Source organism: Dipodomys spectabilis, unplaced genomic scaffold (genome assembly GCF_019054845.1).
Source record: "Dipodomys spectabilis isolate Male_0828 unplaced genomic scaffold, ASM1905484v1 ptg000207l, whole genome shotgun sequence".
NCBI lineage: Eukaryota > Metazoa > Chordata > Mammalia > Rodentia > Heteromyidae > Dipodomys > Dipodomys spectabilis.
Window position 1 is genome coordinate 2,901,575 of NW_024870884.1, and position 20,526 is coordinate 2,922,100.

Consider the following 20,526-nt stretch of genomic DNA (forward strand, 5'->3'; position numbering starts at 1 on the left):
GAGGGCGGGGCGGGGAAGGAGCGGGTTGTACTCAGCTCCACGCATGCTCTGTAAGCAGCCACCCGGCCCACCTCACACACGTGTTTGCAGCCCGCCACGGCGCCTGCGCGGTGGCCCCCCGGAGTCGGCGCCCGAGGACGCGGCTTGGTACCTTGACTCCCGCGGTCCTCACGAGCCCGCTTAGTGCGCGGCGTCCTGCGCGAACGCCTTGCAAGCCCCGGCGCCATGGGTCTGATTTCCGATTCCGGCCTGCGAGGTGAGGGGGAGGAGAGGTCCCGCGGCGGGTGGGGGAGGCGGTGGCGGGGACCGGGGAGTAGCGGCCTGCGCACCGGTTGCAGCGCCCGCAGCCTCGGACGGTGGTTGGCGCTGCCTCCGCGCCTGCGGGTCGCGTAACCTTGAGGTGCAGAAGGACGAGCGCTCGGGCCCGGCGGCGGGCGGCGGCGGCGCGGGGAAAGGGTGATGAGGTCACCGGGCACCGGTGTCCGAGGGCCGCGCTGCCGTCGGTCTGGCTCTGGGCCACGTCCCCCGCCTTCCCCGCCCATCTAGCCAAACCCTAAATCTAGTGATGCTGCCGAGCTCTCGCCCCTGATCGCCCCAACACGGCTCTGCGCTCTTAGGTCTCAAGGCCGGAGAGGTGGGGGAGGACCCGGGACAAACGTGCCCCCCTCCCTCCCAGCGGATGACTAATCATATCGGAGTTGTGCAGGGGAGGTTATGGTGGTTTTGTGCTGTTTTTAAGAGATACTCGGTTTCCCCCACTTGTTATTATACCCCTCCTCTCTTTTGGCTTTTGGTGGTAATCCAAGAAAAGGGATTAAAACAAAACAAACCCCAACAAGTTCGTTGACCCTTCAGTTTCCTTTCCGTTATGCAAGTGCCTAACGTTTCAGAAAAATAACCCCTTCCAGAAGGTACACTTCAATTCCGAGGATGTGTGAACTCTGGGTAGCGTGGAGTTGAACTCGATCACACGTTTGGCTGATATGGTGACTGGTGTATTGTCCACAGCCCTGTGGTGTATGTCATTTCTCTGACCGGTTATGAACTGCCAGTTCCCCCCCGCAAGGCTTGGCTAACCGTAACTGAAGTTGAGAGAGGTAAAGGGATTGTGCAGAAGTTTATTCGAATTGGCTTCCTTGATTGATTCAGGGCAGGTGTGATCATCCACAGTGCCAGGTTCTATAAAAAGTCTCCACTAGCCGGGCGCTGGTGGCTCACGCCTGTAATCCTAGCTACTCAGGAGGCTGAGATCTGAGGATCGCGGTTCAAAGCCAGCCCGGGCAGGAGAGACCCTGAGACTCCTATCTCCAATAAACCACCAGAAAACCGGAAGTGGCGCTGTAGCTCAAGTGGTAGAGCGCTCGCCTTGAGCTGAAGAGCTGAGGGACAGCGCCCAGGCCCAGAGTTCAAGCCCCACGACCGACCCAAAAAAAAAAAAAAGTCTCCACTAATAAGCCCTGATTTTGTAATATCAAGATAAGAGTCCATCAACCGGAGAGGCCTATCAAAATTTTCTGGGCAAGTGGAGAAGTAATAACATTCCTAAGTTATTGGTGATTTTTTTTTTTACTAATTTTATTTAATTTTTATTTAATTATTAATTAATTTAATTTAATTTATTTAATTTTATTTAATTTTATTAAAATTTTATTAGATATGAGAGAGAGAGGGAGAGAGGGAATGAGGGAGGGAGGGAGGAAGAGAGAGAGAGGGAGGGAGAGATCGAGAGAGAGAGAGAGAGGAGAGAGAGAGAGAGAGAGAAAGGAAAGGGAGGGGGAAAAGGGAAGGAGGAGGAGAGAAAGGGAGAAGAGAGGAGGGAGGGAAGAACAGAGGGGGGAGAGAAGGAGGGAAGAGAGAGGAAAGCGAGAGAGAAAGAGAGAGAGAGAGGGAGAGAGAGATGGGAGATGGGGGGGGGTGCTGTGGGTAAGCTGGTGATTTTTTTTTTTAAATGTGACCAATTGCAAACGTTATTTCAAATTGTCCTCATCCTGAGACTCCTTTACTGGTATCTTCATGTGTTTAAAGTAGGAAAGGATTTTTGTGGTTTTCTTTTCAAATGTTGCTATTTGTTTCAGATAGGGTCTTGCTGTGTAGGCCAGGCTAGCCTTGAACTAGAAATCATTCTGCCTCAGCCTTCCAAATCTTGGGAGTAAGGCACGTGACAAATGCCACTTTCTTAGGAATATTCTTTTACTGAGTAAAATAAAATACTGTGTGACTTGTACCTCATGCCATTTTAGTTTATGGCAAGACCATCTGTTTGTATTATGGGCCAAAATGTTTTTGCTTAAACTATTAGGACATTTTGTGTAAGTGGACACTGAACTCTTGTTTAGGTAGTATGCTAATGATACAGGAAATAAGTGAACCTTTCTAATTCCTGTAAGTATCTGTAAGCTAATCTTTCCTGCAGTTAAGACAAGGATTTAAGAATTACCATAATGCAAGTTTAATAGTGACAATTAGTTTACCATTGTCCAGGGGATAAGAAATCACTTGGTAAACAAGTGATTACACTTGAAGTTATATGGAGTAACTACTTTTTATTTCACTAAAAAGCATAAAGGCATTGGAAGGGAGAGTCCCATAGGCCTTTATAAATGTCTTCTACCAAAAACTTCCTCCTCCAGTTCAGTGGCAGAGAAAGTAGGGACACAAGATGTCAGTTTACCTTGTAATATATTATTGTGAAAGATTAGCTCTTACTGGAATTTAGTTAGAAGAACAAAACATTTACTCCACACACATCTCAAAAAACAAGATTTTACATATTCCCAATTTTTTTTAGACAGATCTTAAATTGAACTTAGTATATGATCATGTCTCTTCTTAATTCAATGGATTCATAATGATAAAGACCTTACTGTAAGGACTATATATGTTAAAAATTAATAACTATATATGCATGCAGATTTTTTTTTTATATTCAGGAAAAATAATGACTGGATTATACATAAAAAGAACAGGGATCAGGCCAGAACTGGAGTTAAGGAGATGCAATGAGAATAAGTAATTAGAATTGAAATTCTGTCAAGGATGCAAGGCAGTGTCATGGTGCTGAACACATATTTGATAGATGAGACCATTAATTCATTATGGTTTCTAGCACTAAGTGGCCTTCACTGCCCTCTTCCCCAGTCTCTTGTGATTCTTCTTTGTGTCCAATAGATGGGATTTCTGAACTTGTCCTGCTCCTTAGTACCTCTAAAACTCACTGACTATACTGTCATCCTTAACCCTTTCCTTCTATATGCAAAGAAGAGACTATCTGGGACCATCTTCTATCCAGGTCTTTCAGATGTCATTTTCTTCCCTTAGACTGTTGCCACTGGTATTTATTATTTTTAAGACTAACTCTTTGGGGCTGGGAATGTGGCTTAGCATGCATGAAGCCCTGGATTTGATTCCTCAGTACCACATGAACAGAAAAAGCTGCCAGTGACACTGTAGCTCAAGTGAGTGCTAGCCTTGAGCAAAAGAAGTTCAAGGACGTGCCCAGGCTCTGAGTTCAAGCCCCAGGACTGTCAAAAACAAAACAAAACAAAATTCTCAGAAAAGTTACTCTCCGTTCACCATCACTTAAAAAAAAAGTCAATGAGACCAAATATTTTAAAAAATCAACTTCCTTAACTTGCCTTTCCTTCAAATAATTTTTTTTAAATATTGTAAATTCTTACTTTTTTTTTTTTTTTTTTTTGGCCAGTCCTGGGACTTGAACTAAAGATCTGGTCACTATCTCTGAGCTTCTCTTGCTCAAGGCTAGCACTCTACCACTTGAGCTGCAGCACCACTTCTGACTTTTTCTGTTTATATGTTACTGAGGAATCGAACCCAGGTTTCATGCATGCTAGTACTCTATCACTAAGCTACCCTCCCAGCCCCAATTCTTACTTTCTGACTTTTATGTCCTTGTGTATTAAAGCTAATTTATTTAACTTTACCGTATTGATTCAGTCAATTGGTTGATTCATTTCAAGGATTAGCTTTTTTTCTCAAAAGGAATGGGAGGATCATATTGGAAAAAGTTCACTCTTGTAGGTTGTGAACAAGGTATAAATTATAAGGGGACTGGAATTTGGAGCTATAGAAACAAGGCTGGCTAGCAGTTGATGCTTGTTGGAAAGGGGATAGCAGTTAATGAACCATTTCACATTCTTTTTGCATACTGGAGATGATCCATACTATTGTTTTTTGAGTTGGGTTTGTTCATTTAATTTCAGGATGGAAGCTACTCTTTGATACAATAGTAAGAAGGTAATGACCGGTTGTTTGGTATAAGAGCAAGGCATTGGTGGAGTGTGCAGAATTGGAAATTGAATTAGTCAGCCACTATTTCTTTTAATGTTGAATGATCACCCGTGTGCCATTGCCAGGCACAGCTACCAGTCTTAGAAAATCTCAGGCTGGGATGGGTTTCAACACAGCTCCCCTCCCCCCACCTGGTGGAAGAGGAACAATCTGATTCCGTGACAGTTGACAGTGGGTAGGTAAGGGCAGTTTGGGTCAGAAAACAGGCCTAAGGAAAAGAAGAAGGGTGAGATTTCTACATGAAAGCAAAATAATCATCACAGTAAAGAAAATCTGAGGCCTCAGGAATAAGGGGATAGAGCTTGGTCCAAGTCCATGTTTTCTCCATCTCTGAATAATTTTAAGAGAGAAACCAAAGGTTATACCAAAGTAGGCCAAGGGGAAGAGTAAAACAGGAGAGGAGGTACCTAGGATGTAACTTTCTCTTAATATTTCTCTTTCTTTAATGGTGTTTGTGTAACAGCTTTTTTGAGCAAGGTGGGGCAAGGTGGAGCTTGATCTAACTATAACTCAACTGTACTGTGAGAAATGTCTACAGAAAAGGAAGGCAAGGATAAACCAGAAGAAGCAGAAATATTGCTTATGAGTTTAGGGGATGCCTAGTCCTGACCCAGTGTCTAAAAGGTACCAGCTAAAGAATCCTTTTAAAAAAAAAAAAAGTGGTTCTTAGTAAAGTACCCTCTTGCCTGAGATTATGAATCTCCTTATTAGACTTACACCTGTCAAGGACTACAGTTATTTAGGTTGTATAACTCCTTCTGTTGGATTTGGAGTCCTTTTCCCACCTAACTGTTGATTTTTTAATCTGTCAGCATTTTTGTCTGTATAGTTTCCTTTTCCTTCTTTTCCCTGGAGTCACAGCTTTTGGCAAGGAGAGCTGATTCAAGCCACAGTGGTGAAATGATAAAATAGCAACATTTTTCTTTCTTCTGGGAACTCATAGCATTTGTCCCTAATGAGATTAGAGAATTGGAATTTGGGAAGGAAAAAGAACTGGAAATTCTTAAGACTTCATCTGCCTGTATGATTCTAAAAGACTCATTTGGAGCAAATGCAAGCATATGTTTCTGCCCATGTTGGATGCATATACTCAGGGTTATAAGTGAGCCTTCCAGGGAGGGGGGGCGAGGGCACAGAGTGCATGTTTTGATTCTCCATGGAGTAGCCACTTTTTTACAGTCAGGGCCATTTTGTTTAATGATACCTATGGTGTTAGTTCTTTTCCAATATTCTGTCCTTTCTTTCACCATCAAAAACTCTATCCAAGTGAGGTAAAAGTTTGTCTTTAAAACAAGCACTGGTGTCTCAAGCCTGTAATTCTAGCTACTCAGGAGGCTGAGGATCTGAGGATCACGGTTCAAAGCCAGCCCAGGCAGGAATCTGTCCTTGAGACTCTTATCTCTAATTAACCACCAGAAACCGGGAAGTGGTGCTGTGGCTCAAGTGGTAGAGCGCTAACCTTGAGCTGAAACACTAAGGGATAGCACCCAGACCCAGAGTTCAAGACGAACAACTGACAAAAAAAAAAAAAAGTTTGTCTTTAATGTCATGTATGGTTTATGTTGGTAATATCATTTCGCTGCAGCAGGAAGTGTAATGATGTAGGTCCTAGCCATTTCAGGCAAAAACTAAGACCCTCTCTCAAATTAACATGAGCAAAAGGTCTGGAGGAGTAAGCACTAAGGCCTGAGTTCAAACCTAAGTACAGCCAAAAGAAAGAGGGGGGTTGAGGGGGAAGAGGGATGGAGAGAAGGCCCTATAGGAGTCTTTTTATATCATGAAACAGTTAAGTACTAGTCAGTTGTAGTTCCTTATGCCTGATTTTTTGCAGTATGTAGGCACTATTAAATATATTAAAGAATACCTGGTTTAGGGGTTTGACTAAGACCAATAACACGTGTTATTTTATTTTGGGGGGTAGGGGGAATATTGTTCCCTTTCAAATTTGTGCTAAAGACAACATTTAGCAAATATTGAGCATGTACTATTCAGTAGTGTAATATTTTAGTCCATTTAGGGTCTTTGTTTGCTTGCTTGCTTGAAGAAAAAAAAAGCCAGACAGCTTTTTAAGACATAGTCTCAAAATGTTGCCAGACTAGCCTTGAACTCTCAATCCTCCTGTCTCACTTCTTGTGTGCTAGGATTACAGGCCATCATGCCTGGCCTAGTTCATTTTATATGTATGTTAGCTATTCAGATTAGGGATTTTTTCCATTAGCTAAAAAGTCCATTGCTTTAGTTCTTTACTATTTTTTAATCATTGACAAATTACTGTTCTTGTTTGTACTTGTTCTTTGTTTATGTGGTACCAAGGAATCGAACCCAGGGCTTCATTCATGCATGCTAGTCAAGCACTCTACCACTAAGCCATATTCCCATCTCCTGCTATAGCTCTTTATGTTGGGAATATTTTCTCAGTAAAGTCCTATGGTAAGTAAAAGCATCAAAAAGATTAATAATATGTGCCCATGGCTCACACCTGTAATTCTAGCTATTCAAGATGCTGAGATCAAAAGATCATGGTTTGAGCCAGCCCAGGCAGAAAAGTCTGTGAAACTTCCAAAAAGCTGAAAGTGAAGCTGTGGCTCAAGTGGTAGAGTACCACCCTTGAGCAAAAAATGCTCAGGGACAGTACCCAGTCTCCCCCACTTTCGCCACCCCACCCTCCACCCCCAGTACCAGCAACAAACAAAATCAACCTCAAGGTTCAGCCCTGCTTAGAATTGTCATAGGATGGTAGCATTAAAATTCAGGAAGAAGAAATCTATAGAAAATCCCTGTTTGGTGAGACCACAGTTGAAGATGTCAGATGCCTTAACTTGTTTTCTCATGCAGTACCTGAAAGGTCAAGATTCCTTAATGTTTAGTTTAGAGGGTTATAGCAAAGAGGGATGGAAATGTACAAAGGTAAATAATTAAATTTGTAAGGAAAAATATGACTATAGTTGAAATTAGAATTAATGGGATGTACCAATTAGAATAATGTGATAAAAGTTAAACCATTAAATCAGAAGACCAAGGGGTTGCAGGGAGGAATCAAGTGTGAGAATGGTGGTTGCTTTCTTGTAGAGATTTGTTGAGATCCAGGATTATGGAAGGCACTGTCCAGTGTGGCAATAGATCATATTAGCGAAATTAGGAATTTGACTCCATAGAAAAATAAGCCATAGGGTTAATTGCTCTGACATGTTTTTGTTTGGCCTTGGAATGTGTTTTTGTACTTATCTCTCTAGGGCATTATTTGATAGTCTGGGAACTTATTTCAAACACTGCGAAGATCTGACTCAGGAAGTGCTGGGAAGCAGTCCAGCGTGCTTATCCTGACCCCCGTTCAACTTCTCCATGCGGTCCCCTCCATGCTGGGAATAGACAACTCTCCTCTGAGGCTAACCAGGATATGCACCACTGGCATCTCTCCATCATTGCCTGGACCTGGGGTAGTTGTTAAGCACCTGGGTTTCTAAGGAGTCTTTGGACAAAAAAAGGAATAAATAAATGGCCTGTTAGTCAAAAAAAAAATTATATTATTATTAGTAGGGTAACATCGTTGAACTCAAAGAAGTTCAGTTTAAGCTCATAGTAGATGACTATCTAAATTCTCTACAAACATTTGTATGGACAGTAGAAATTTAGGATTTATCACATGAGAATATAGTTGTAATTTTGAAATTAGTATATTCTAATTTTGTTTTAATGAGCACTTTGGAAATTGTTTAAAAACTGACTTTCAGCTGACTGAAATACAGAATCCTGCAAAGTAACCCCTTGGAATGCTTAGTCTTAAGAGTGATTTTGTTTCGTAGTTCTTTTTGGTTTTGTTTTGTTTTCAAATATTCTGTAGTTACGCTTTTATACCCTAGCTGTAGTTGAATTTTGGTAAGTCATTTTGAAGTCTAAAGAACCACCTATGAACTCTCCTAAGGCATTTGGTTCATGTAATGATTTGGAATCTTTTTAAATCATGTTTGTAATCTAACTATTTCTTAGCATTTGTTTTTTTTTTCTTTTAAGTAATAGATACCTACAGGCTCCTAGTTACTTAAAATATATGAACACTTCAAAAAAGATTATTAAGCCTTGTTTTTCTTCTATCTGAGAGACAGGAAAGGAATCTTTTCATCTTTTAATTGAGTTGTTGTTACTTAATAGAAAATTCACAGCTACCTAGCATAGGCTGGGAAAAGTCTTCAAAGGCCATTGTACCAGTATGTTCTGTTCATGTTGTTAACATAAAAGTCTTGATGCATTAGGCTGCTTAGCACTCAAAAGCCACACTTCGTGAACATTCATGTTAAACTGTGAGTGCAAATTTTGGTTTTCATAACTGTTCCTCTCTTTTTCCCTGCTCTAGTGGAATGGATTGCAGCAGTTACAGTTGCTGCCGGGACAGCAGCCCTTGGTTACCTAGCTTACAAAAGATTCTATGTTAAAGATCACCGCAGTAAAGCCATGGTAAACCTTCACATCCAGAAAGACAACCCCAAGATAGTACATGCTTTTGACATGGAAGATTTGGGAGATAAAGCTGTGTACTGCCGTTGTTGGAGATCCAAAAAGGTGAGGAAAACAATCCTTCACACTATACTATTTTTAATGTATCATTTTTTACTGGGGTTTAAACTCAGGGCCTTTTGGTTTCTTCTCCTGCTGGCAGGTGCTATACCATCCCATGACTTCAGTTTAGCATTTTGCTGGTTAACTGAGATGGAGTTTCACATACTTTTCTTACCCAGCTGTCTGGCTTCAAATCATAATCTAGATTTCAAGTCCAGATCTTATCCTCCTAAGTAGATAGGATTACAGGCATGAGCCATTAGTACCTAGCTTGAGTATTTCTTTTTAAACTATTCTGACATTACCAGATATTAAAATACAAAACATCCCTCTTTCTTGTATCCTTCTCTCTTTCCTTCCCGCCCCCCCCTTTTTAGTGGTTCTGTGGTTTGGGCTGAAGACCTTGTTCTTGTTAAACAAGTGTTCTCCCTCTGATACCCTGTCACTCTGATAGTCCTTTTCATGTTAGTTGTTTGTTTTTTTCTGCTTAAGGTTAGCACTCTACTACTTGAGCCACAATGCCACTTCCAGCTTTTTTCCTGTTTATGTGGTACTGAGGAATCAAACCCAGGGCTTCATGCATGCTAGGCATGCACATTACCACTAAGCCACATTCCCAGCCAGTGTTGGTTCTTTTCAAGATAAGGGCTTCACTTTATGCCTGGGTAACTCTGGACTGTAATCCTCCTATTTCTGCTTCTCTTCGTTACTGGGATGACAGGTTGATGCCACTGTCTTTAATAACATCAAACCAATCTCTACTTCTTAAGTAGGTAGGATTACAGGCTTGAGCCAATGTTGCCAGCTTTCTTTTACTTTAATGGATCCTGTTTTTTTTTCCCTTATATATTTTTGTTGTTGTTGTTGTTTGCTGGTTCTGGGGCTTGAACTCAGGGTCTCTGAGCTTCTTTTGCTCAAGGGTAGCACTCTACTAGTTGAGCTCCCACCTTTTTTGGTAGTTTTAGTGGAGATAACAGTCTCATGGGCTTTCTTATCCAGGGTAGCTTTGAACCAGGATCCTCAGATCTCAACCTCCTGAGTATCTAGGATTGCAGGTGTGAGCCACCGTCACCTGGCTCCATACACTCTTAATAAATAGATTTACTAAAACGGTTAACCATCATGCAGTAAAATTACATCTCACCCTTACTGAGTTCAGGTACATATAACCATGTTCTGAGCCAAAGATAGGAAAATCTCCTTACTATAAGGTTTTCTCCTCCAAGTGGATCTTAGTTTCTGAAGAATGAGAGTGTATAGACTGAAGACATGAAGAAGCAAAAGAAGTAAAGTCTTTTTAAGTTTTAACGTCTGGATTTTGGAAATTCAGAAGAAACTGTTAAAAAGTTACTGTTAAGTTTCTCATTGGTAAACATATATACATATAAGCATATCCTATGCGTCTTTCAGCTGAAGTTCCTGTAGTTAAATATCTAACAGCATAAGATTATTTTAAAAAAAATTTTTTTAAATGAGGTTATATTTTATCATACTTCCTTGTGGAAGGGTCACCTATGATACCTTCAGATTTCTCTCTCAAGGTCATCCTGAAAGTATTTGTGAACTGACTGGCTTCAGTATTTCTGGTACATTGTGAAAAATATAGTGTACACACAAAATATTACCTCTGTTAGCTTTCAAGAAAAAAATAAAAGAATGATGGAACACGAACACTTGCCTCATATGCACAAGGCCATGGTTCTGAAGAAAAAAAAGATTCCGAGAGCATATTAATTTGGGAGCAGCTTCCACAGTCGACACCATTTTCTGAATCACATATCACAAATATAGAAGAAGCTCTATACCCAGTACTATAACGTGTATTTCACTAACTCATTTCTCCAAGTAAAATTGAGGTACAATACAGTAATATGGAGCTTAGCTTTTAATTTTGTGTCTGAACTTGCTTGGCAAATGAATGTATTGAATATAAAGGAAAAGTTAACAAACAAGAAGAGCACCGTTTGAATGTAAGGTTGCTTGCATGTACTCAAGGGTCATTAGAAAGTAATCTCTCAATAATACTTTACAGGCTAGACTCCTTTTTAGAGATGTTTGCCTGTTGGAGGTTTTCTAAAACATACAGCATATTGCATCTAAAAATTGGAAAATTTCTGTCAGAGTTGCAATTAGTCTTCAGTAATCTGAAATAATTTGTTTACTATGTGAGAAAAGTTAAATGGTAAAATAGGTGGTATGTGTATTATAAATGTACAAGTACTTTAATAGGTAACATGAGATTTATTAGGAATATTTGTAAATGCATGGAAATGTAACAGTGGAATGTAATGTAAGCTGATTAAAAATACTAAATAAAAATAAACAGAAGCATTTACACCCAGCATTTTCTGGGAAAGTTTAATGAAAGTATTTGATGCCTGGTAGAGTGCTTGCCTCACATGCATAAGGCCCTGGGTTCGATTCCTCAGCACCACATAAGCAGAGAAAAAAGCCAGAAGTGGCACTTTGGGTCAAGTGGTAGGGCACTAACCTTGAGCTGAAATGCTGAGGGACAGTGTCCAGGCCCAGAGTTCAGCCCCCATGACTGACCAAAAAAAAAAGTATTTGAGAGTCAAAGTACCCCTGAAAAGACTTAATGAATTATGAATAAGCTGCAAGTATTAGGGACTCTATCTCAAAATCTTTCAAGAAAGAACTCATATGAGGAAAGTTAGGAAGGCTGAAGTCTTAGATCTTGGCTTGGCCCAGCACCAACCTCTGCTTCCCTCTGAGGAGTAAGTGAATTGAGGATTGGCCTAGTACCAGCTTCTGCTTCCTACTGAGTAGTAGGTGAATTGAGGAGAATCTTAAGTTCTAGTATGACCATAGGCCTGTGGACATGCTGGAGGAGAAGTCCTTGAAGCAATTTCAGACCTAAGGTGATAATGCTTATACCAGAGTGCTAGCTATGGAAAGGGGGAAAAAAATGAAGAGGGAAGAACTAGCCAAATGCAGTGATTTTCTATGAAGACTGGGAGCTCACTAAAGAATCTAATCTAATCCTGTGGATTAGAAGAATGTGATATCATTAACAGAAACAAAGAATTCAGTGAAAAGACAGTATTGCAGGACACATTAAGGAATGAATATGAGGTAACATTTGAATGGAAATATTTATCAGGTGATCTGATATGTGGGAGTGAAGTAGAGACATCAGGGTTGGAGATAGAGATCAACAAAACTGATGAGTCAAGTATAGGAATGCATCTGATTCTTGATAAAAATCAAGAGCTAAGGGTGAAATCTTGGGCAATTTTCTGCATTTTGGAGAGAGCAACAAGAGTCACTTTAGAAGATAGAATGGGCCAGAGTTAGGATAAAACTAAAGATAGCATACATGCCTTTCCCAATGAAAGCAAGAAACTTTTCAAAGACTGGTACTAAACGTCAGCTTGGGTAAGGCAACCAGGTGAATAGATTGTAAGATGTTGGGTGAAGCAAGTAGAGAGTTGACCTTTTGGTGTCATTTCAACAGAGTAATTAAAATGGAAGCTATGTCCAAGTGGGGTAATGGTATGACTGTCAACAAAAGAGGCTGTAAGCCTGAGTATGTCAGTGAATTTCAGTATATATAAATAGTAAATATAAAGAAAATAATGTAACTGCGTAAGTAAGCTCTTAATGGTAGCTTTGAGATCAAGTGTTCTCTTTGATTGTTTTCCCAGAGGGTGAAAGGGTCTACTTTCTTACACCAAGGCCTCAAATATCTCAGATTAGAGTCACCAGTGAATATGAACTGGTGGTTTGAATTCTTATTAAATGTTATAACTCAGCAAAACATCCCAAGACTGTTCTTTCCATTTTACAGTTTAGTTTGCTGACAGTTAGACTAGGGACTGTCATTTCCTGTAGGAACACTTCAAGAAGAATGTCAGCCCTGCTTTCTCAATATCCAGTTTTCTCAGTATCTGTTGGGAAGGGCAGGGCAGGAGGATCTTTTTTTTTTTTTTTTTTTTTTTTTTTTTTTGGGGTCCGGTCATGGGGCCTGAACTCTGGGCCTGGGCACTGTCCCTCAGCTCTTCAGCTCAAGGCTAGCGCTCTACCACTTGAGCCACAGCGCCACTTCCGGCTTTTTTCTTTTTGCTTATGTGGTGCTGAGGAATCGAACCCAGGGCCTCATGCATGCAAGGCAAGCGCTCTACCACTGAGCCACCTTCCCAGCCCAGGATCTTAATGGCCTTTAGTAATCCTCATTGCATCTAGCAGTTTTGTCATTTTCTAGGAATTATGAATTTTCACTGAATCTTGAACACTTGTTATTAGGATTCACTCTACTATTCAAATTGATGAATGTTCTTTTTTTTATTGTGAAAATACTGTATCGAGGGGTTACAATTACATGGGCAAGATAATGAGTACATTTCTTATCAAGCATTGTAGCCTCCTCCTTTGTTTCCCCTTCCCATCCCTTCCCATCCTCCCCCTGCTCCCCCCAGCCCCCCGCCCCCGCACCAAAGTTGTAAAGTTCGTTTTCAACATAATAACTTTACATCTGTATTCTTGAGAACTTTTGGAAACTCCCCATACTCCCAAGGTTCTTAAGGTTGTCATGGCTGTCAAGTTCAGAAGATGAATAATTAATACATTTTATTAAATAGCTAGAATGAATTAACATTTAATTATTCCCTCATTCATATATTATTAATATACTTACAAAGCAATAAAACTACCTTTTTCCGATCCGACTATGTTACATGTGATAGGAAGCTTATTCACTGATACCTAATGGGTCAGATCCATCAGGAATGTAGAGAAGTAACTATCTTTTTTTCTTTTTTTTCTTTTTTTTGAGTGCCAGTAAGTACTGAGACTTAAGTTCAAGACCAGGCACTCTCATTTAGCTTTCTGGATCAAGGCTGATGTTCTACCACTTGAGTCATACTTCCCTTTCTGGCTTTTTGATGGTTAATTGGGGATAAAAGTGTTGATGGCTTGTCTGCCCTGGCTATCTTTGAATACTCAATCCTCAGATCTCAGCCTCTTGAGTAGAAAAGATGACAGGTGTGAGCCACAAGTATCCAGCAGTAACACATTTCTCCTCTCCTAGGTTTACTATGTGTTCTGCTGTTTGAGAAACTGGCCTGTTTCATACTGCTTCACAAAAGGGCTGTCCATATTTTAGTAAGAATGAAAGGAACCCATAGAGAAAGTGACTTCGGGGTAAAGTACTATTTGAGACAGTAGTTTCTTTTTTTGTTTTTGTTTTTGCTTATTTTTTCCAACAGGGTCTAATTTATTTGATATCAGCCAAGCAGTATTTTAATCTCCTGATAGAAGCTTTTACATAGCATAATTTAAGGTTATCCACCATTGCAGTCAAGTTTCAATAATCCAAAAATTGCTCCCTTCACTGAGTAAAGAAGTGCCTACTCCGCTAAATGAAAGACTGTCACTTTACTCCTGCAAACAAATTCCTTTGACCTGCAGCGTACTTTGTCTTAGGAGGGAAGCTCAGATTCCATGTTGTGGGAACATTCCAAAGTGCAAGAGTAATTAAAAAAGACTGGTCCTCATGGTTTATGTTAAGTAGAAATAAGTATGCGGAAAAAAGCATAAAAATAGAAACAAATATTTACTGCTAATTGGATCTTCATTCCTAATTATAAAATCCCAAGGAATCGTCTATAACACTGGATTCCCTTGTTACTTAACAATAGAAAAGATATGCCTAAACAAGTGATATATTAAAAGCAAAAGTGTTCAAATATGAAAATGTACCTGATTATTACCATAGGAAATAAAAAATGACAAGGGAAAACTTGTCCTCTAAAATACTGAGACATTTGAGCACAATTGTCCCAGTATAGTAGATTAATCAATAATAACAAAGAACCTATAAACACTTTCAGTAAGAAAAATTTATTTTGATAAACATACAAATAAAGGGACAATTTGAAATGCAACCACCTCTACATACTAGTGGAACAACAAGATCTTATTGCCAAGTATACTCTACAAAATACTGCAGTAATGGACATAAGTAAGTGTCCAGAGTCTAGTCAACCTGAACAATTTTGGGTTAAAATACGGTTTTTATAAAAGCTTGGCTGCTTAAAAATAAAAATATGTGCTATGACTCAAAAGGGCTACAAGATGTTGACTTCTAAACAGAATGAAACAACCCACAATATCTTGCAGGATTCAGCTTCTTTGGAGCACTTCAGGGAGCAATTAGAAATTGAGTTTTGTCCTTTTCCTTTCCTGTGGACATTGTGAAATACTAGTTTTACCTAAAATGTGAAATTATGAAAAGGAATGGAAAGTGCACATTATGTTATCACATCTCTTGAAGAGAAATTCGCCAAGAGTGATACTGAAGCCAATACCACTGATCACTTGGGAGGCTGAGATCTGAGGATCAAACTTTGAAGCCAGTCTGAGCAGATTTTTTTTTTTTGGTGGTAGTGGTAGGGCTTGAACTCAGGGCCTGGGCACTGTCCCTGAGCCTCTTCAGTTCAAGGCAAGCACTCTTCCACTTGAGCCACAGCACCACATCCAGTTTTCTGGTGAGTAATTGGAGTAAGAGTCTCATGGACTTTCCTGCCCAGGCTGGCTTTAAACCATGATCTTCAGATCTCAGCCTCCTGAGTAGCTAGGATTACAGGTGTGAGCCACCTGTACCTGGCTGGCTGGGCAGAGATTCTTATCTCTAACGCACAAAAAGAAGCTGGAAGTGAAGGCATAGATCTAGTGATAGAGTGCCACCATTGGCAAAAAAAAAAAAAAAAGCCCAAAGAAGAGCTCAAAGCCCCAGTTTAAGTCCCAGTACCTGCAAAACAAAACAAAAAAGAATGATATTGAAAAGGGGAATGCTGGAATACTTGTCGGAAGCAGAGATATTAAGAATGTGTAAAATAGAAAAAGTGGAACAATCTGGGGAAAAGATGGCTGCTAAGACTATGAACATACAGACCATACACAAATTGATTTTAAATGACTGAATTTAAAATCTTAAAATACTGCTAGGAATATGGTTTTGCTTCATAAACATGAGGCCCTAAATTCAATCCCCAGCACCATAAAGGATATTTTTGTTTTTTATAAGTATGCCATGAATATAATTCACTTAGCAAATATGCATAGAAAAGTTACTGCATCCATGATGAAATATAGAATATGATTCAAGTAATGATCTATATGCCATACAGATTCGATTACACACACACACACACACACACACACACACACACACACACACACACACACACACACACACACACACACACACACACACACACACACACACACACACACACACACACACACTACACATGCTCTTTAAGAAAGCCTCCATAAGATTGCCAAGAGAATTGTAATTTAGAATATATCCGAACTAAGCATCACACTCCACCCTGCCAAGCATAGTACTAATTTGGGGTTTCTATATTTTACATCCTCTCCTTCTCTTCCTAGTTCCCATTCTGTGATGGAGCCCACACAAAACACAACGAAGAGACTGGAGACAACGTGGGACCTCTGATCATTAAGAAGAAAGAAACTTAATGGACAGTTTTGAAGCTGCAGACCAACCTGTCATGATGTTAACTGATTGTTTAGAATGATTACTGATTACCACTTCTCTCTCATTCACCTCCCCTCGTTATAGATGTGGAATTTTGCCAACCTCAGCTTTCACATTCATGGCATTTGCCTTATTGTTGAAGAATTGTGGTGCACATTTGTTTAAACAAAAAGGAAAAAGGATAAACCAACCTCATGGCCTGTGGGTTATTTTGGTCTTGTAAGGATCCGTTTAAATTTGAAATAATGGTCTTTAGTGTATAGTTATACCTTGAAGTTAATGAATTAAATTATTCTCAAAATCATGTGTATGTGGACTCTACTTGTAAGTTTCAACTGAACATTACTGCCTTTTCATATTACTGAGTTATCTAGAAAATAAAAGGGGATGTGATCAGCTTCATTAGTTTGTTAATATATACATATGGTCTAGGGAAACCCAGTTGTGACTTTGATTTTCTTAGCAAGAGACTAAGGAAATAGGTTTTTGTGTTTTCAAACAAAATGAGCTGTGAACATTTTAAGTTGTCCAGGTCATTAATAAAGGGGCAGCAACTTCCTTTGAGTTCATCTTCATGGATAATTAAATTGATCCCTGAAAGAAACCACTGGTGGAAATGAACTTCATAGTGATAACAAATTCAAAATAGTCATGAAGAATGTCCTAAAATGTTAACATTCCAGAATACTCACTCGAAGAATGGCAAGCACTTGAACTGACGCTCTGAATTGGAGCACATAGCTTCAAGTCTCTGGGTTCATGATAGAAATAGCATCACAAGGTTAGATCAAAGGCATGGGAAATTTTTATTTCTCTGCCCTACATAATCAACTGTGGCTTATACTAGCAAAGAAACTATTTTGGAGAGAAGAATTACACAACTTTTTTCTTAAAAGCAAAGATCTGAACACGAGTGTTTATATAATACTCTTCAAAGACTCAAACCAGAAACATGCCTGATTCTAAAAAAATGAAAACAAAATAATTAGAAGCACTAAAGATTGTTAAGACAGGAATAGTTAACTCTCAGTACTAATGAAAACAAATTTCAAGTACTTAAGTCCAGTTCCTTCAAAGTCATAAGAATCAGTGGCATCAGACCCCAATGTGCCTAAACCATGATCACTGATAGTTTCTTTGTGTTGTGTTGTGTTTTTGCTGGGGGGTTTTTGGTGCTGGATGGAGGCCAGGGCCTTGAACATGCTGGATCATCACTGAGCTGTCTCCCCCAGACAGTGTGGATGTGGATGTGTGCATCTTTTTTTGTAATTAGACTGTTTGAACTCATGCTTGTTAGCAGGTGCTCCACTATCTGCAATATACTGCTGACCCTATACTTTTGCTATTAAATGTTCAGTTTTATGCATTTTAGTATACAAAAGTTAGTACTAAAATTCTGTTCACTAGACTTTTTTGTTTGTTTTAGACAGGGTCTTCCTATGCAGCTCAGAAACTCAAAATCATCCTGCCTCAGTCTCAAGTAATTGCAAGCATGTGCCACCATTCCTGACAGTACTAAATTTAACTATCCTGGGTCTATCGGGCATATTTTTAGTACAAAATCTAAAAATCATGCAAACCTTGATTTTATCAGGGTGTTAGGGTAATTTTCCCCCCCATACATATCCCCACTTTTTAAAGTAAGTAAATAGGTCAGCAGATGATGTCATGCTTTTTAAGGTAAAATTTAATACTCAAAGTTTCTGATAAAGATAGCCTTTTTACTTGCTCTAAGCTGGATTTTAAATTTGAAATTCTATTATGCTTTTCTTATTGCAAGAAAATGGACCTAGGACGGTTCTCAGAACTGTGTTATAAAGGTACAGGATTGTATAGGGGTGTGTATGTGTATGGTAGAAGTGGAAATGGCGACCTTACCGTGAAATGTTGACCTTGAACATTTTAATATCCAAAACAATTGGATGCATGAAGGTTCTGGGTCATGAGATTTGCTTGTTATTAACACCATTTTATTGATTATGATTATGTGAAAATTTTCATATCGGTATTGGCACAACATATTGAAGTTTCCTGTAAAGTTCTTGATTGTGTGTGTGTGAGTGTGTGTGTGTGTGTGTGTGTGTGTGTGTGTGTGTGTGTGTAGAATGTCTTACTTTCTTCCACTTTACCATCATGGCAACAAAGTAAGGGCAATACCGGTCCAAATCCCACTCAAGAAGATCTGTAAAGGATGGGTGGAGCATCTACCTTTCCTCAGAAGAGTCCCTATGTTTTAGAGAGCTTGAGAAGTCTGGAGCTAGGCCTGCTGTGGCATACACTTACCCTACTTGGAGGCTGAGAATGGGAGAATCGGTTTGAGCCCAATCCATGCAGAAATTTTTGTGAGATCCCTCCTCAACACATGGCTGGACACAGTGGGACTCTTGTCATCATAAGGTACACAAGAGGCTGCAGTTGGGAGGACTGCAGTTGCAGGCCAGCCCAGACAGAAAATTCTCATTTCTACCAAGGGAAACTGCATTTGCACACACCTGTTTTCCTGAAAGTAGGAAGGTAAGAACTCAAGCATATGCCTGCCGCCCTGTCCTAAAAAGAACCAGTGAAAAACTTAGAGATGTTTCAGCAGTATTGTGTCAACCTCTAACATGTGTTGTTCAAACCCCAGTACAACAAAATTTAAACAGTTCTGGTCTGGGCAGAGTGGCTCACTCCTGTAACCCCAGAACGTGGAAATCAAGAGGACCAAGATAGGAGGCCAGCTTGGGCCAAAAGATAATAATGAAAACCCGGCAAGTCAGGCTTGATTAGAGACATCACTTAAAATTAACAGTTTCATTTATTTCAATATCTGTGAAAGGTAATGTTCAATTCATGTAATCTGTCTCTGCATAGTAACTTTTACTATTCGTTTGTTTTGGGGACAAGGAATGCCTGTAGCCCAAGTTGGTCTAGACACGATACTCCTGTCTCAGCCTCCAACATGGAGATTATAGGCATGAGATTTATTTCACATCCTTCTTTATTCTAATGTTTCTCAACACAGGTTCCTTTTCTCTATTCTAGACAGTAAGGCTGTGTGTTCACGTTCATTCTGTGATTTAAATTTTTAAGGGTTTCTCCTTTGTATTATCTTAAGTAGTTGTTCAAAGGAGTTGCTATTTAACAAAGCAGTTTGCAAATACATTATATCTTGATCAAGTGACCCCTTTCAACATTCTCACCCATCCCTCTCCTACCCACAGCTTCTCTTTAATTTTGTAGGATATACATTGGATTCATCATTGCATTCTCTCCTCTTCATTCGCCTGTCCCTTTCCCCTTGACCCACCCCACTCCTTATAACTACCAGCTTCCTGGTATTTTATTTTGCTGAACTTGTGATTTTTCCTTTCTAAGGAATTACACTATTTGAGATCTCCCTTGAATCTGATTTAATTTTTTATACCCCTGATTCTCCATCTTTCTAACATAATAGCTTTCACATGAATTTTTCCCTATCTCTTCACTTTGCATTTTGATCAAGACTTAAAGCAACCTCTTCCCTTTCACAATACTCGTTCATAGTGAAACTGCTTGCAGCACAGAAGCATTTTAAAATAGCATTCATTGACTCTCCATTGTTCCTTTCTGCTTCAGTCCTGACCCAGAGCGCCACCCAGTGTAGACTCTGGAAATAAAAAAAAAAATCCTAATTTGCATTTGTAAGTGAATATTATCGTCTAGTATATGTGCTTACATCCTAATCCTGAAGTGCCTTTGTCACCCCCAAATTTGGCCACTTTATATTTTTATTATTTTTAGTACTTTTGGCATCTTGCTTGAGAAATCATTGGTGATATTCTGGGTCTCTCTAAGTCCTAAGAAAGAACAACCTCAAAAATACATTTTTTAGGTCATTGCAGTCTTCTCAATACCTGGAACAGTTGCTGTATACAACAAGTGTTCAATAAGTGCTTGAATTAATCTTTAAATGAAACATCTAAAGGATTAAAACATAATTGCCCAAAGGCAGGATTTCTGTCCTGCTCTATCCCAAACCCTGGTCATTGTTTTTCTAATTTGGTTCTCTTCATCTAATAGGCTGAATTTTTGTCATTGTGAAATGGTTCTGGATAACTTTTTTATCTTAACAAGACTGACTGTCTGCTTAATCCACCTGTGTCTAAACTGGTGATCTAAAA

At 39.5% G+C, this 20,526-nt stretch overlaps 1 protein-coding gene across 3 annotated transcripts; it reads left to right on the forward strand.

Annotated features, from left to right (window-relative positions):
• Positions 1 to 101: 101 nt before the first annotated feature.
• Positions 102 to 16,688, forward strand: Cisd1 (CDGSH iron sulfur domain 1). 3 transcript variants are annotated; one of them, XM_042696270.1, is made up of 4 exons: positions 102 to 256; positions 7,542 to 7,745; positions 8,660 to 8,865; positions 13,910 to 14,017. In XM_042696270.1, exons 2-4 carry the CDS (start codon positions 7,706 to 7,708, stop codon positions 13,982 to 13,984), a joined length of 321 nt encoding a protein of 106 aa, XP_042552204.1. In that variant the 5' UTR covers positions 102 to 256; positions 7,542 to 7,705; the 3' UTR covers positions 13,985 to 14,017. The 3 variants fall into 3 exon arrangements, with proteins under 3 accessions (XP_042552204.1, XP_042552203.1, XP_042552202.1); XM_042696269.1 differs by lacking the exons at positions 7,542 to 7,745; positions 13,910 to 14,017 and adding an exon at positions 16,276 to 16,688 and having other exon boundaries at positions 126 to 256; XM_042696268.1 differs by lacking the exons at positions 102 to 256; positions 13,910 to 14,017 and adding an exon at positions 16,276 to 16,688 and having other exon boundaries at positions 7,552 to 7,745.
• Positions 16,689 to 20,526: the final 3,838 nt, after the last annotated feature.